Here is a 15,472-nt window from a genome sequence, read left to right as displayed (position 1 = left end):
CACATTTTAGGTACTCTCCAATGATATCTTTGACAGAGCATTAAGTCTCAGTTTCTTCTTCACAATTCAGGCACTTCAGTTTCCCCAGACACCTGCCACCACAGCTCTGTCATTTCTCCTATTTAGTTCCTCACTCCCCAGTTTCATGGCTTTTTATTATTTGACAAAGCCCTCAGAATACAGACAATAACCTAAAAATATCTTACCATTTCAGTTAATTTGCCTTCCCATATTTTTCATAAAAGTAATCGGATCCTTTTCTAAATCCCTGATATGGCTGATACAATTAATTACCTTTATCAGTATATATATCTTCTTTATCTCATTCCTCTGGCTCAAGCAATAATATTCTGAAGAAATACATGGGAATATAAGGCATATCCATGCTGTTGCTTTAATGAATAGATATTACAGTTCAAGATCACAGAACTAAAAGGATTGTTTGTATTGCTTGAAACGTCAGTATTAACTACCAGCTATATTCCTTTTATATTACTGGTACAAATAATGTTTAAGAAGTTATTCATAACTAGATGGCTTTTGTCCACATATAGGCCACAACTAGATAGATTTAAATATACTCTGAAAAAAAATTCCAAAGTAAAATATTTCCTGTCATTATTTTGTCTTTTTAAAGAAACAGAAGTATGATTCACATGTACAGTCTTACAGGTATTCTCTGCTAGCTAATCCCTTTCCAGGGATTTATTGAAAATTAGAGATAAAATCAAAATTTCACAATTTCAGCTTTTAACCAAAAGCAGTATTAAACACATATGACATACCTCCATCATATTGGTACTTTATTGTTTTTTAGCTTTAAAAAAAAATTGCTAAGAAAACACTGAAAAATAACAAATGTAGCTAATTTCAGGTCACAGACCAGAGCCTTTACAGATGATGTCTTTCCAGCAACACTTCTCTACCATCATCAAGGTGAATATAACATCAGATCCTCTGTTAACCACAATGAATAATGGGAATAAATTCTTCAGGATTAAAGATGTAAATGGTCCAGAATTAGCCTAAGTCAAAACCAACATAACAGTATATATCTATACCTATCATGTACCTTGCAGAGCCCACAGGAAGGAATACCAGTTTCTGGGAAAAGCCCCTTTCTGTACAGATTTGAAGTGTTGTTCATTCACAGCCAATGCACCAAGAACATTTTGAAACATAGCCCTGTGGCGTAGCTCCAGCAGATACCTGGGCAGGCTTAGAATTTATTCAATACCGAGCTCAAAAATTTGCTCCTTCATTATGGCATTTTTTTCTATTCTAATATTCTTGAGTATTGGCTTACTTAAAATAAAGCAATCCTGGGTCAGATGAAAGGTCTAATTCATATGACATTTGTGACATTAGCCTGCATCAGGTGCCTAAGAAATATAAGAATGAGCAAATGAGTGTGGGTGGGTGCCTCTGTATGCATGCGTATGAACAGTACGTCACTCGCTGAGCTGGTATAACACCCCAATGGACCATGCTGAAACAAATAAATGTACCCTGTGAACTTTGATTCAGGAAAGTGTTGGTGGTATCAGTTCCACTAGGAATAAGAATAATAACAGAAATCTATAGTTTCTTTAGAAGCTCATGATACTTTGAGGAGTCTTTTTCATAAAAAGGGAAATTTTCCTGTGAACAGAATGATGAAAGTTAATCAACCTCAAGGAAAGCTTAAGCTTGAAAGAAACTACAAACCTTAAGGAAGCGAGACCTTAAAAACCAATAATTTCTCCCTGGAAGACTCTATTGTGTCACTATTGTCTTCCTATTTGCTAACTAATATGAACGTTTTATAGCAAAAGCTATGCAAATAATATATACTTTGTCAACAGTTTTGAATTACGAATAGTACATAGCAATCTAGTCTTCACTCATCTGTCTGTTTATAAACCTATGCCTGACTCAACATTATTGCGGCAATAACAAACAGGACAATTTCAAACGTATAACATAACCCCAGGCAGATCTCTACAACACAGAGAAGGTTTAAGTACCCAATTCAATGCTGCAGATGTTGGTAAAATCCACTAGTTTCCAGAAATTAAAAATCTTGTGAGACTATCATCTGTGTATATTATTTCTAAACTACCAGTCAGAAACCTTCTTTAATCCCAAAATATTTTAGATAATAATTTCCTCCATGCGGTGACCACCTTCTTGTTCTCTGTTAGAACAACATATAACGAAAAGGGATAATTGTTTATAAATAAGACTGCTATGTGCTACTGCAGTACAATGACTATTCAAATTTACATATATGTGTTTCTTTACATGTAGACTTCTATCAATTTTCTTTCTTCTTTCACTTCTCCCTGAGTTCCCTTTATATTTTAAATCTGAAGGGATAACAAAAAAAGCAGAAACGGTTATTCTGAAACCCAGTCTTTGATACTAAATGTAGAATTTTTTTCTACGTAGTAGATGCAGTAGAAAGATGCAGGCTCTTATGACCACAAACTTATGAAATAACTCTTTTAAATGCTGTACTATAGTAATAAATGCTTCAAAATAGGATATATAAAAATAATAACCCACTCTGATATAGTGTGGCATTCCTATTCATCTGCTACAGTTTTGTAGCCTTAATGCAATTAAAATTAGTAAGTGTGTAAACATATTCTTTGCAACAATTCACAAAATTTGCAGTCTTAGACAACAGAAAAATTTCATGGCTATAGTTACAAGTCTGAGCAATTTTTCTCCACAGAAGACAGTATTCCATGAAAGTCTATCTCAATTCACAGCCATATAGCACCTTTGGTCATAAAATGTTATCCTGTTATTATTTCAAATAGTACTTTGCTACTTTTTTAATTAAAAAGATTAGGATTTCTTTCTTTAGAAAGTACCCCATCTCCTTTATCACTTCACTGTCTTTTTTTGAAGGCAGTATTTCAAAACCACTATACTTCTGGGTGAGAAGGACTTTCAGAACTTTTTCTGTTCAATGACATTTCTGCTCCCAGAACATAGGGTTAGGCAATTGCAGTTATCCAAGAAACAGAAGAGAGCAGTCTGACGAAGATGGAAACACATGAAAACAGAAAAGACTACAGACAAAAGTATTCTTCCTGTTCCTGAGCAGGGACAGGAAAATGCTCAGACAGCAATTATTATGGTCAGTGAAGCAGTGCAGATTACCAAATTGTGCTAGAGAAAAGATGCACCAACTATTTTCCTTGGCTGTATGTATTACAGGCCAGTGCAGGAAAGAAGCGGTTTAAAAACTATTGTTTTTTCAGCATCTTCCAGGTACTGAAGGCATCATGATATGTGTAAATAGTATCAGCGCTATACAAAAATAACCTCATTTTAAGACATCCCTTTCATTTTGAAATTTGAAAACTCTGTGCAGCCTTTTGTCTGTGTGAGCATACACAGCAATTTTGTCAGCAGGGACACAAACATATTTAGACCATTCACTATCTGTGTCTCAATTCTGACTGATGCTCCATAGACACACGCTGAAAGGAAGGACACAAAACGCTCCTCCTCCCCCGTCCTCCTCTGCCCCGTGCAAGTCTCATTCTCAGTGCCAGGGCCAAATAACCCACTCTGCTAAGCACTCCCACTAAGGCCTCCTGCGTACCCTCCATGGTAAATCCACACCCCAAACAGAAGGACAGACAGGGAAGCAAACTCGTCCAAGATTTAATCCAGTTGCAGCAAGAGATGAGGAGGATGGAGAGCACGGTATACAAGCCCCGGAGAAAAGTCCAAAACAAGAGTGGCTTGCCAGTCTGCAGAGAAGCCTGTGCCCCTACGCCCTCCCTTCCGTGGTTAGGATCAGAGCTAGACCAAAGCTGGCCAGTTACAAGTATCTCCGTTGCAGTCACTCTTGACTGCTGGAAGGGGCTAAGATTTGCAAGCCAAGCAGCCTCACTATTCTTCAGAGTCACTGTAGCTGTCGGTTGGCTCCAACACAGGTCACTGCCTCCAAGGCAATCTGACCTCAAATGCTTTCAGTTTAACATTAAATAACTAGTCTGTCTGAAGGAGCAAATTTTGTGTTTTTGTGTGCATGTGGAACAGATGACAGTAAAACTGAAAAGCAGAAGTGCAGCTTTTTTCACAGTGGGTTTGTCCCCAGAGAAATAAAACACATTTTCTCCGCAGGTGCTAAAATGAGTTTGCTCAGAAGCCCCTTCATGAGAAAATCCTACTAAATTTACTGTTTTCACATCTTCGCCTACCCTGCAGTACATGCCTACACGTACAGCCTGTTTCCTCCAGTGAGCCTAAAGACAAACCCAAATCCCCTTCAATTAAATTTAGAGTTGCATTTTCAAATGCATCTCCTACTACTATTACTATATGAGCAACTTTGAATATGCCATTTAAGTATCCAAAGTGATAACAGATTAAAACTTTAAGATTTCTAGGGCAATTGCCAGGAGTCTTCCAAAATTAACACTGTGACATTGAGCCATTTGACCCACAGTGAAGAGACTAAAACTTCTGAAAATTAGTATTATTTAAAAACACTTGGGGCAGAAAAGTGCCTTCCTCTCATCTTCTAAGACTAAATGCCTACATGCAACTTTTCCTGTACAAGTAGTGTTTTCTAATTTAGAACAACTCATATGCAACCCGGAAATAGAAAAAATGCATTCAAATAGACAAGTTAATGAGAGTCTGAGAGCAATGCTTGGAAAAAAGAGAGATGTATTATTTTAAACACAAAGCAGCAGTGTTTCACCTGTTCATAGCAATCAATAAGTGGTAAATACAGAGAATGTCATGAGAAATCATGTTCCATAAACTCATGGTTTCCAAATACCAGCTATGGGACACTAAATGGTAAGTTAAGTAGGCAGTGTATCAACTGAAATAGAAATCGAGGGGAAACAAAACTATGTCTAAATTGGCATAATTTTAAACAATAGAGTTTGAGTGCTCTTTTGGCGTGGTACCGAGTCCCACAAATTTGCATTCAGACCCGTATGATCAAGCACAAAACCCTCCCAGGCAGCATGTGACAGTCTACTGCTAACCCTCCGTTTCCCTTCCGCTCTTCATCCCCACAATGTATTGCTGGCACATCTTCCTATGGATATTCTGAAAGCAGAAGAGATCAAATATATACAAAATACTTTAAAATAGCAGACCTTTAGGAAAAATTCAAGCCTGCATCATGGCTACAGATTCCAGTTCAGATTCAGGTGTTAGGAATTTGGGCTGTTTTCCAATTCAGATGTAGGTCGTATCAGTTTGGGTTATTTTCACTAAACTTCCACAGCCTTGAAAAACAGAACTGTAGCAATCATTTACTGGCTACATTTACACTCACATTACACTGCTTCCATGGTTGGAGCTCTCACCTTTAGTGCTATCCTAGTAGTAGCATGAAGTCAGAGCTCAAGGAGTAGACTCAAATTTTAAACAGAATACTCCCTTTGAAGCGATTATCAGAGTCTGAGAGAGATTTAAGACAGCATGTAGATATAGGCAGGGAGAAGTACCTCTGAGCTAGGTGAAATACTATGAGCTCAAGACAGTAAAATCAGACAGATATTTTGAAGTGAATTTTCAATCATTTTACATATTGCTCAGGAGAGCCTACATTGCTGCTCTTTTGTCAGGACTGCCTGAAGGAAAAGCCAAGCAAAAGCTCACAAAGCTGTCTTTTAAAGAGTAAAATGTGCAACATCTTGTGGTTCCCCACATTCCTCAGAAGTGGGGAAGTCAAAATGAAAACATACACTAGCTACTTGGCAAGACAGGTTGCACGTGAAATCCACTTGAAGAATTCTTTCCTATAAAGAACAGTTGCATCCTTGACTCCTGAGTACTTCTAAGAAAAAATTTTGGCACAATCTTCTCTATTAATGTTGGAGACAAAATTTTGCTAATTGAGAAGGGGTTAAGAAATGGGTTTTCTAACATGACTGAGAGAAAAAGTAAGTCTTATACGGTCATGTTATGAATAAAATTGAAACCTGGTTATCAAACCTATTGCTTACTTCAAATCAGGTTTATCAGCTGTTTTACATTGAAGGCACTAGACTGTATCTATGAGCATTAATGTAATCTGTAAAAAATAGCTTCCTCTTGAAATAGTCATGCATAGTTCATTGAGATCCTTTGATGCAGCACTGTCTCCTCAAAGCATTAAAAATAAAAATAAACATCAAAAACATTTACTATAAATCGATATTTTAAACTAATCTCTTTGCAGTTCTTTTTATTCACCTTCTCACTGCTAAATCTTTATGCTACATGATACAGTTTACGATTCTCTGCTTTTTATTTCAACTATGTAAAATCCTAGAAGTTCAGAAACGGCAACTGAGAGCCAAGGCTGTACCTATACACTGGCTTGGACTTTTCACACTCTTTCCCTGACAAACCCAAAATCATCATACAAACCATGTACTGGAAGGTATTAAACTAGAGAGCATTAATTTCAGGGGAAATTGGAAAAAGCAGTCATCAAAGGAGTCAGAGCGAAACCTTCAGCCAAGAAAGACTATCAGTCTTGTCAGTGACAGCAGTCAAACTCTGGATTTTGCCTAATGGTTTCCCTACAACGACTGGCTCTGTGTGAAGATGCTTATTCTGATCTAGGAACACTACTTACCAAGGAGTAAAATGCTTCAGACAAGTCTTCCGATCCCTTGTTTCTGTGCTACAGGAGTTTTCTACCTACTCAGAGAAGCAAAGTCAAACCATAAATGATCTTAACAATAGGGCATAGAAAACTGGAGCCCTGAGCAAACAGGAAATATCTGGCAATTCACAGCAAATTTTGACCAAATGAAGGTAGGATACACACAGTCTCAGACACAGTTTGTCCCACCGAGTCTAGTTTTGACCATGCCTCAATGACCTCACACCTCTTAAACAGAAACCAGAACCGCCGCCAGAGTGAGGCAGCACGTACAAGGGATGAGCCAGCGGGAATTAAACAGCAGAAAATAGCAGAGGGAGTAAAAAATAATTTTAGTTTCTGAACATACAAGATAAAGAACTTGTTTTTTAAAATCTTTTTATTTATGAGCATAAATGGAGAATTACACGGTCATATTGGGAGAGGATCAGAGAGACAAACCCAGACTAAGCCGCAACACTTGCAGTGATGAGGAAATTATGTTGCAACAGTCAATGGCATTTAGAAAATCTGTCCAAGCATTTAAAAGGTCTTTTCCAAAATGTCAATGGTATTTTGAGCATCAAAAATAAAAATAAAAAAGCGTGCATATTCTGTGAACCATCCTGCCAAGGGAATTTACAGGCAAATCCTGCATTACCTGTGTTAAGTAATGGTGCCAGGAATTTATCCTATATCTTTTGTAGCCATATACAGGAAAACAAAGTTAGTGGCTATCTGCATAATCACAAAAACACCAGAGTCCCTATGAATGCAAGTTCTTAAAACATTAGATAAGAAAATACCATTTAGGTAAAGGGCTTGAATGACGATGCTCCAGAAGACCAGTACTGTGAGAATCCCTCTGCAAAAAGCCTCATCCAAGATGTCAAGATATATTCTCCTGGGACACCATTATGCCCCCCACCCCTGGGACCTGTCCCTCAGCTGGGCAGCGCAGGCTGGTCCAGGCTGCCAGGCCATGTCTCAGTGGGCAGCAGCACTTGCCAGCCAGTGACCGTGCATCCCACACCATCCCCGTTGGCCCCAGATGTGCCAGGGAGCATGGAGGTAGCACAGGCATCCCTGGAAACAAATCCCCCTCTGCCAAGAATGGCCCTTGCGGCTGGGGAACCATCACTATGGTCAAGATACCACCCACATGGTGAAACAAATCCCAGTTCCTCTTTGACATTCTGCAAATGAGCATATTCGGTCAAAGGGGGACAGTTGCTGGGGTTACAACTACAAAAATAGCATGACATTACGTTCGCTGCGTGGCTCAAATCTGCCACCGCCTCCAGGCCCTCCTGGGGCTCCTGAAGAGGAAGGCAGGGTGTTTTCTGGAGGAGGGGTTAGCGAGGCCCTGGCCCCCTCCAGCCTGGGCCCCCAGAGACACCATTTTGGAGTGATGAGTAACGCTGGAGGGATGGAGGAACTGCTGCCACTCACCTGCCCCGTCCCTGGTGCAGGTCTGCAGGGCCCACCTCGCCAGCTGCGAACTCTGGTTTGTGCCTCTCCGTATGGACTATACAAAAACCCTCTTGACCACAGGCAGGATCAGTCCCAATATGGGCCAGAAGTTTGGACTCTGAAACCACCTGCTGGGCAAAAATAAGCGGCCTAGGGCTGTTTGGAGGGGCTTGGGCATGTTCTTCTTTATTTAAGGTTTTTCTCTAGTGGTTGTCCTATCTTGTTGCACCCAGCCAAGCTTTCTCAACACCAGGGTAGATGGGCAGATAGGCTGATTTGGAGGCAGACCAGAAAGAGCTAAGCAAGCTGTAGTCATTTCCTGGTGAGGCTACACTGTTTAGATCCAGATGCTTTTGATGCACGTACACATTTAAAATGGGAAAGAGGAAGAATTTCACTGTAACTAGAAAGGCTTTTTTGACATTTGGGGGAGGGTGGCTTCCTTCCCTTAATTTCAGGACTTTGCCTGCATTTGACTCTCCATTGGTTTCCCAGGAACAGCAGATTCTAAGGTGGCCAGGAGAAACCACTCTCTCAGATGCCTTGAGTTTAAGATAACTGTGGGATACTGGGTCCTGTATGTGCTTTTTGGGGAGGAAGGGGCTAATTTATTCTTTGCCCATGTTCTGCATGAGCAAAGAGAGCCAGCCTAGGCCACATCCCCTGGTACTAGTGACCTCTGCTAATTCTAGGCCAGGACTCTTTTCTGCCCAAGAAAAATTCCCAGTGCCAGTGTGCCTTGGTAGGAGTGGATATAAAGGGAAGCAAGATATGCCCTGTGTAAGCATTCAGAGGGCCAGGGCTGAGGACAAGCATTGACCTCCTTTCCCTGTACTGCTTTCCAGACAGGTCAAAACAAGCCCTGATGGAGTAGTAGGAAAGGGTTTGGGGTTTTTTGGCTACAAACTGCTTGTAGATATTAAAGTGAAGCAGGGCTGTGTATCAGGCCTTGTGGATGCATGGAAGAAGCAAGCAGGCTGAGGCATGACCAGCAGACAGGCCCCACAGCAGATGCCACAAAAATCTCACGAACAAGTCTTGTGCAATGAAGACTTTCTTAGGAGTAACTCCTTGGCAGCAGTACCCATCTAAGCAGTAACACACCCTATTCCTCCCGCCCCGTGCTGCACCCTCACAAACACCTCTGCGCCAAATTAAATCAAGGAACCAATGCAGTTAAACCCCCCTTTTCTGTGACTTTTTGCTCGATTGTGGTGGACTCCTTCCCCAGTCCATTTCACTGCACAGCTACACAAACACGTGGGCCAGCAGGTCACAGGGATGAGAGATCCTGTGTGAGCTGCACTGTCACTGAGCGCAGGGGAGCAGCGAGGTGACAGCGCTGCGAGGACAGGAGTGAAAGCCCCCTGTGCCGAGCACTACAGAGCATTAAAACTAAACCTGTAAACTGTTGAGTCAGGAAGAAACAAGGTGGAACCAGCATGGCAGCACAAATGACAGGCTGCCACCAAAGATCTCAAAGGGAAACGGTCTGGGATTTCTGCGACAGTCAGGCAAGAGGCAGTTGTTGTGTAAAAGAAATCACTGCATGAGCCTACTGAGCAAATCCCGTGTTCTGATACATGTTTAGATATAGCAGGAAGATTGTATAAGCAAAAGGTAAAGCGACACTGCAGTTTATTTATACCCACTTCTTCACATTGCCAGAGTGTTAATTTTAACTCATTCAAAATTCATTTTATTTTCAAAATAACTTTGAGGGAGTGAAATTGCAAAGATGTCCAGTTTATAACCAGACACAATGCGGGGTGGAATTCCAAAGTTTTGTGTAGTAAATTACATTCAACATTATTATCTTATTCCTTAAAGCCCCAAAATTTTATAAGATAGGCCAAAAAGGGCAATTTGATCACTATGGGCCCTCCCTAGAGAAATACTCTATGCAAATACTGAGTGATTTCCATGTTGAAAGCTCAGAGACCAAAAACATCAGCCATGCCAAGATCAGAGCAATACTGTTATCAATGACACAAATCTCCTGGCAGGCCGTTTCCCCAGAGTCATCTGCACTAACCAGGAAAGTCTGTTTTGCCGCTACATTTTCACAAGAAAAAACTATAGTCAGTACAATCTGGGGAGGAGGCACATCCACGTGAAAATCTAGCCTAAGTGGCAATGAGAATCTCCCCAAGAAATAACTTTGGGTGTCCTCAAAACATATTGTACTTATCAAAACATATTAATGTGATGCAGATGTACATCTTTAAAAAAAGAATGAATAGGTTTCTTTCCTAGAGCAGCCTTAGCTTATAAACTAAGCTGCAGATGGGCCAAAGATACAGAAAGAGAGTGACAAGAGTCATCCTCCAAAGGTGCAGAATTCAAATTAATTAGCACTTCAGGATAAAGGCTGAACATTAATATCGGCTTACTTTGCCCCTCAGAAGCAACCAGCTGCCTATAAAGTTCATCTTTAAAGAGGAAAAAATGGTTGAGCCCAAGACTAAGCCAAAAAATCCCAGGCTCAGATATATCAGAGCCATAAAACTCAGATTGGCTGCCTACATCTTGCGTGGGAATGGCCTCACTCTGTGTCCCTGGAAGGATCAGGGTCTGTTCCCACCTTAGGTTAAGAAACAGGGTAAGGAAACCTTTTTTCCCCCTTATATTCAAAAGGATGGGGATAACAGGATGATTTTCTCTAGCTTTGCTGGAGAACCTCTGGGAAGGGAAAAGTTCCCACGGCAGCATGTTGCTACCTGGCACATCTTCACCAGGAAGAGCAGAGGAGCGGGGAGGAGAGGAGAGCCAAGCCCCGCACCGGTCCCGGCAGCCTGCAGTCACCTGGGGCTGGGCACGCAGCTGCGAGGGGGCTACCTGGCCCTGCCACTGCGGCTCATCTAAATCTAACCCGCTGTAAAACGGGGGACCCGAACTGCTGGCTCACCTTTCTCCGAGGCCAAGCCAGCGCCTCCCTAAGGCACTCCGAAAGGTCTAAAGGGAGGAGCGGATTAACGAGACCTCCCGTTTCCACTTCCAAAGGCTCCACCTCGGCTCCCGGCTCCGCAACCACCTGTGCGCGCCGCCGGCCGGGACGGGGCGGGGGCGGGCGGCGGGGCCGGGCCGGGCGCCCCGAGCACCGCGTCCCTCCTCTGGTGGTGCCAGTGGGCAGGACGGAGAGAGGCTTCAGCAGCCCGGCACGGCCGCGATTGAACCCAGCGGAGGCACCAGCGGCAGAGAAGTTTCCGCCGCGCTGCGGGTCGGGGCGCTAGGAGGGAGCCGTGCGGGGCCCGGCCGGAGGGAGCGGCCGCGCCGACAGGTGCCGGGTCGGGACGAGGCGCAGCGCGGAGCATGGACAAGCTGAACAAGCTGACCGTGCCGGCCGGGGAGAAGTTCAGGTAGGGTCTGGTCCACCCGCGGGGTCCTCCGCGAGTGGGGAGCGGGGGCTCCTGCGGGCGCGGAGCTGGGCGGGGAGCGGGAGCCGCGTTCCGCCCTGGAGTTCGGGGCACTGGGAGACTCTGGGGCAGGAGGAAGTTGGCAGAAGGTTTGGAGTAAACCGGAGTGATTCCTGGTCGCCAGGGCGGTACAGGGAAGTGCGGAAGGTAAATACAGATCTGGAGCAATTAATGGGGACACAGATTTCAAAGCAAAATGTGTCTGCTTCATCGGCGGTGAAAAGCAGAATATTTTTAAAGTGTCTGTTCTCAAAGCTGTAAGAAAATGGGCTTTGACTCACTAAGATGTATGAGCCTTATGCAAATCAGAAAAATTTAATTAATTGCTTAATGGTTTAATCAGAGTGTCCTATGAAGATGGTGTTTGCAGTTAAGTTCTGTAATATTTCCTAATCTTCAAAAGAACTGGTGGAATAGAGGGAACTGGAAAACGGGAAATGTTCCTAAGTGAAGGAGAACAATGTTAAATACAGGGTTTGAGAGGAAAAAAAAAAGCAGAAGCTGACCGTTACTGAAGTATTTTTAGTGTGACTCGATTGGTGTGCTGGTGGAGTTGGCACCTTAAGGCTCTTTCATCGTGACTTTTTTTTTTTTCTGAATACTTAAAAGAAGTCCTGTTTCAGATTAAAGTAGCACAGAAACTTTTTCTTCCTCTGAAAAATAAGAATGAAATACTGAAAAATATTTTTTCCTAAAATAACTCATACTTAAGCACGTGATACTAATTTATAAACCATTTTCAAGTCTCTCTCCCTCTCCCCAGAAGCTGTCATGGAAATCAGAATGATCCCTAAAGCTAATTATGATGGAATGGCATTTCTTGATATCTACTCTTTCCGTACTGTTGAAATATTGGCGAGGTGGGGTGGGGGTGTACTTGAAGAGCTGCAATGACCCCTATGTTTCTCAGCCAGGCAGACCTAATAAAAGCCTAGCAGAGTGCATCCTACAGCCCAGGCAAGAACTCTGTGGAAGGCTCAATGGACAGGGGGAAGACGACAGTGAATTTCCTCATTGTCTGCAGTTTATCACCTTAAATACTCTAAAATGGTCTAAATAGTTTCGGGGCTCAATTTCGGTCTGAGCTAGCTATCTGAAGATAATAAGTTGAGTGGTACGATGGAAAGCTTGATGCCATCAAGACAGTTACTGGTATGTAAATTTATTTTATTTACTGGCATGTAAATAAAACATGCACTCTCTGCTGTGATAAAATTGTTTGCAAATGTGTAGAAGATGCATCCTAGCTACAATTAAAGCAGGATTAGTTTCAAGTATACAGAGGGAGTCTACATGTGAGGGTTATAATGGTCCACAACTTGTTTGTGAACTGATTCACAAGCCCTAAACCAGAAAGGCGGCCATCACACCCCTGTTGCATCTTTACACTGGCTGACACTCTTCATCTTGTCCGAAGTTTTGATATTGTTGTAAAATAAGGAACAGGAGGAGGTAGCTCTGTTTTCCTGTGTTATCCTGAAGTATTAAAAGCTACTTTCTCCCTCCTCCTCGTGGCCAATCCACCCTAGTTGTGCAAGGAATGCAGGGGCACACAGTTCTCAAATGTGTGAGTGTTCTCACTGCACACAGTGGAATGCATGCATGCTTCGATTTGAGCATGTTGAAATACCTCCTTAGACAGAAACCTGGGTATTTTCCTCCATGGCCTTCTGCAGTATCAGGATTTTAAAAACTTAAGGCAGAAATTTCCATGAGTACGTATTCATAGTACAAATTTAGGAGGGATGTGCAAATGTAGGAAGAGATCGGCATAACCTGGCAGCAGCCTTTTCTCCATCTTTGAACCAGCCGAATACCCCCTTGCGCTACATGCCTTGTGGACAGTGCAGTTGACTTCCTAGTATAGCCTCCTATCCGCATGGAAGACACGTAGATGGTTCAGAGTTCGTACTGAACGCTACATGAATGAAATGGTTATGTTAAAAACCTACCTTCCTCCATATGCCAAGAAATATTCCTACCAAATGCAGTTTCAATTGGTGTAATTATAGTTCACGTTTTTCTAAAGACAGCTTTCTGAAAATTTCTGCTTTGTAGCAGCAAAAATTAAAGTAGCACTGCTGTTGAGTCAGTGTCTGAGAGTAGAGCTTTTGATTTTTTAAGTGTAGACCTGAAAAACTAGATATTTTGTGGTTTTGCTAAGCTCATCTATTCTCCATGGGTATATTTGAGCCTACCAGACCTAGCTTTTTGTTGCATTAGCAAGTCTTATATCAGATCTGAATTCTTAACATATTCCATTTGTTTGTTTATTGCAACAATAAGAACTATAAGTGTTTTTCTGTGCCTCTTTAAATACCATGTTGTGGTATGGACATTGTTTGCAGTTAAGTCACTCAATTAACTTTAATATCAGTTGGATAGGAACGCTGGAACTTCATGGAATTGCAGTATCATTTTTATATAGTGTTTGTTATAAGCTATGCACAGTATTATACAAGTATTCCCTCAGAGTACATTGTGTGTTCTAATTGCTTCCATATAGTCAGGAAAAATGAATTCCAAGGCTTGGTTATTTATCATGAGATAAATTAATTTATGTGGTGCATACAAATAATTTGGTACTTTGAATGTTTTTGGTTTTTTTTAAACTGTGGAGTGAATACATGAGCGGTACCCATGCTGCCACGGCAGGTTCTAGTGTGCCTTGATTTCAGCCTGAATGTCAGAAAAAAAATGATGCTGCAAATGTATACATAAATAGATGCACTTTTATAACGAGGGATGGCAGGCGGCAAAGGTGACAGGAAGTTAGCAACTCGGAAGACACAGCACTAAACTTGCAGCCTCTTTTGTGGCTCAAGTTCCTTAGACTATGAGCATGTGATTCCTGGTCTTGAAGTAATTTCTAGCTGCTATATATGATTCTGTTATAGCATCTTTTCATACTTGCTGTGTTTTTTTTTGTTATGACCACAAACCTTAATGACCCTCTGCTCATAGCTGTCTTTAGCTGTGATGGGCAAACCATGGCACGAACCAGAAGTGTACCACATGCTTTCACTTGCCTAAGGTCATGCAGCCAACAACTTCCAGATTGCAAACAGACTTTTCCAAGAGCAGTTTCGTGTTCATTTCAGATGACTTCATTAATTTGCATCAGTTCTTCCCTGCCCGCCCCCCCCCCCAAAAAAAAACTTAAAATCACTATCTCCAACCATAACTCCCACATGAAAAGCAAGTGAAAAAAGTCAACTGACTTCTTTTCTCATGTTGGACAAGTGTGTCCGTTTATTTGCAATATTTTGTTTTAACATCCCTTGCTAAACAGGAGGGCTTAAGTCCTAATTCTATTAAAACCAAGAGGAGTTTCTTTAAGGCCTGAATGTCTGTTAGTTGTCTATCAAATCTGAAGGTATTTACAGTCTTCACTACTTTTCTACTGATAGAGATAGCCTGACTGTAACTACTAGGTCTTTTCTTTACCAGAGGATTTTCTGGTACTGCTTCCTCTTGAAAGTGTATAAGCAGAAAATTAATTCATTTGGGAGTGAAATGATATTTAACTGTAAACTGATACCTTCTACGTATAGGATGTTTTATCATAGGGAATATTTACTTTTTGAGAAAATGGGGAATATCTGAACATTAGTTTTGCACTGTAAGAAAATGTTTTATTACAGTAGTTCTACTAATTCCTGTTAATAGTTAATTGTAGCAAACAGACTTAGAAACTTAATCTGTTTTTTTAAGTCAAATTTTAACATAGTTTATTGCATCAGTGGACCTGAACAAGACAAAAGAACAAAAATAAACTCAAGCAGGAAAGAAACTGGAGTTTCAAAGTAAGAGAATGCTCCCCATGACAGAACTAGGCACCAAAGTCCACATCCAACTTTAACATCTTTTCCCCTTTTTAGTTACATAGACTTCGGAGGAAAGGCTGTGCAAATGCCCCGTTACTTGTACGCTGTTCAATGGTCTAAAGGCCCAAATCAGAACTGTTCCACATACGAGATTT

The 15,472-nt window shown here is 41.6% G+C and overlaps 1 protein-coding gene across 5 annotated transcripts in view; it reads left to right on the top strand.

Annotated features, from left to right (window-relative positions):
• BLNK (B cell linker) overlaps positions 1–15,472 on the top strand; it is a 117,430-nt gene that overhangs the window by 56,101 nt on the left and 45,857 nt on the right. For 2 of the 5 annotated variants that reach the window (XM_087767436.1, XM_087767435.1), the window contains exon 1: positions 11,109–11,433. The exons of the other annotated variants lie outside the window; for them this stretch is intronic. In XM_087767436.1, coding sequence (XP_087623562.1) covers positions 11,387–11,433 — 47 coding nt within the window. In that variant the 5' untranslated portion in view covers positions 11,109–11,386. Of the gene's footprint in view, positions 1–11,108; positions 11,434–15,472 lie in introns of those variants that run through there. 5 annotated transcript variants of the gene reach the window in all.

The sequence above is a fragment of the Nipponia nippon genome, unplaced genomic scaffold (assembly GCF_047370975.1).
Source record: "Nipponia nippon isolate SJK-2023a ecotype South Korea unplaced genomic scaffold, ASM4737097v1 scaffold_3, whole genome shotgun sequence".
Lineage (NCBI taxonomy): Eukaryota > Metazoa > Chordata > Aves > Pelecaniformes > Threskiornithidae > Nipponia > Nipponia nippon.
This window is presented reverse-complemented; position numbering and strand designations above follow the sequence as displayed.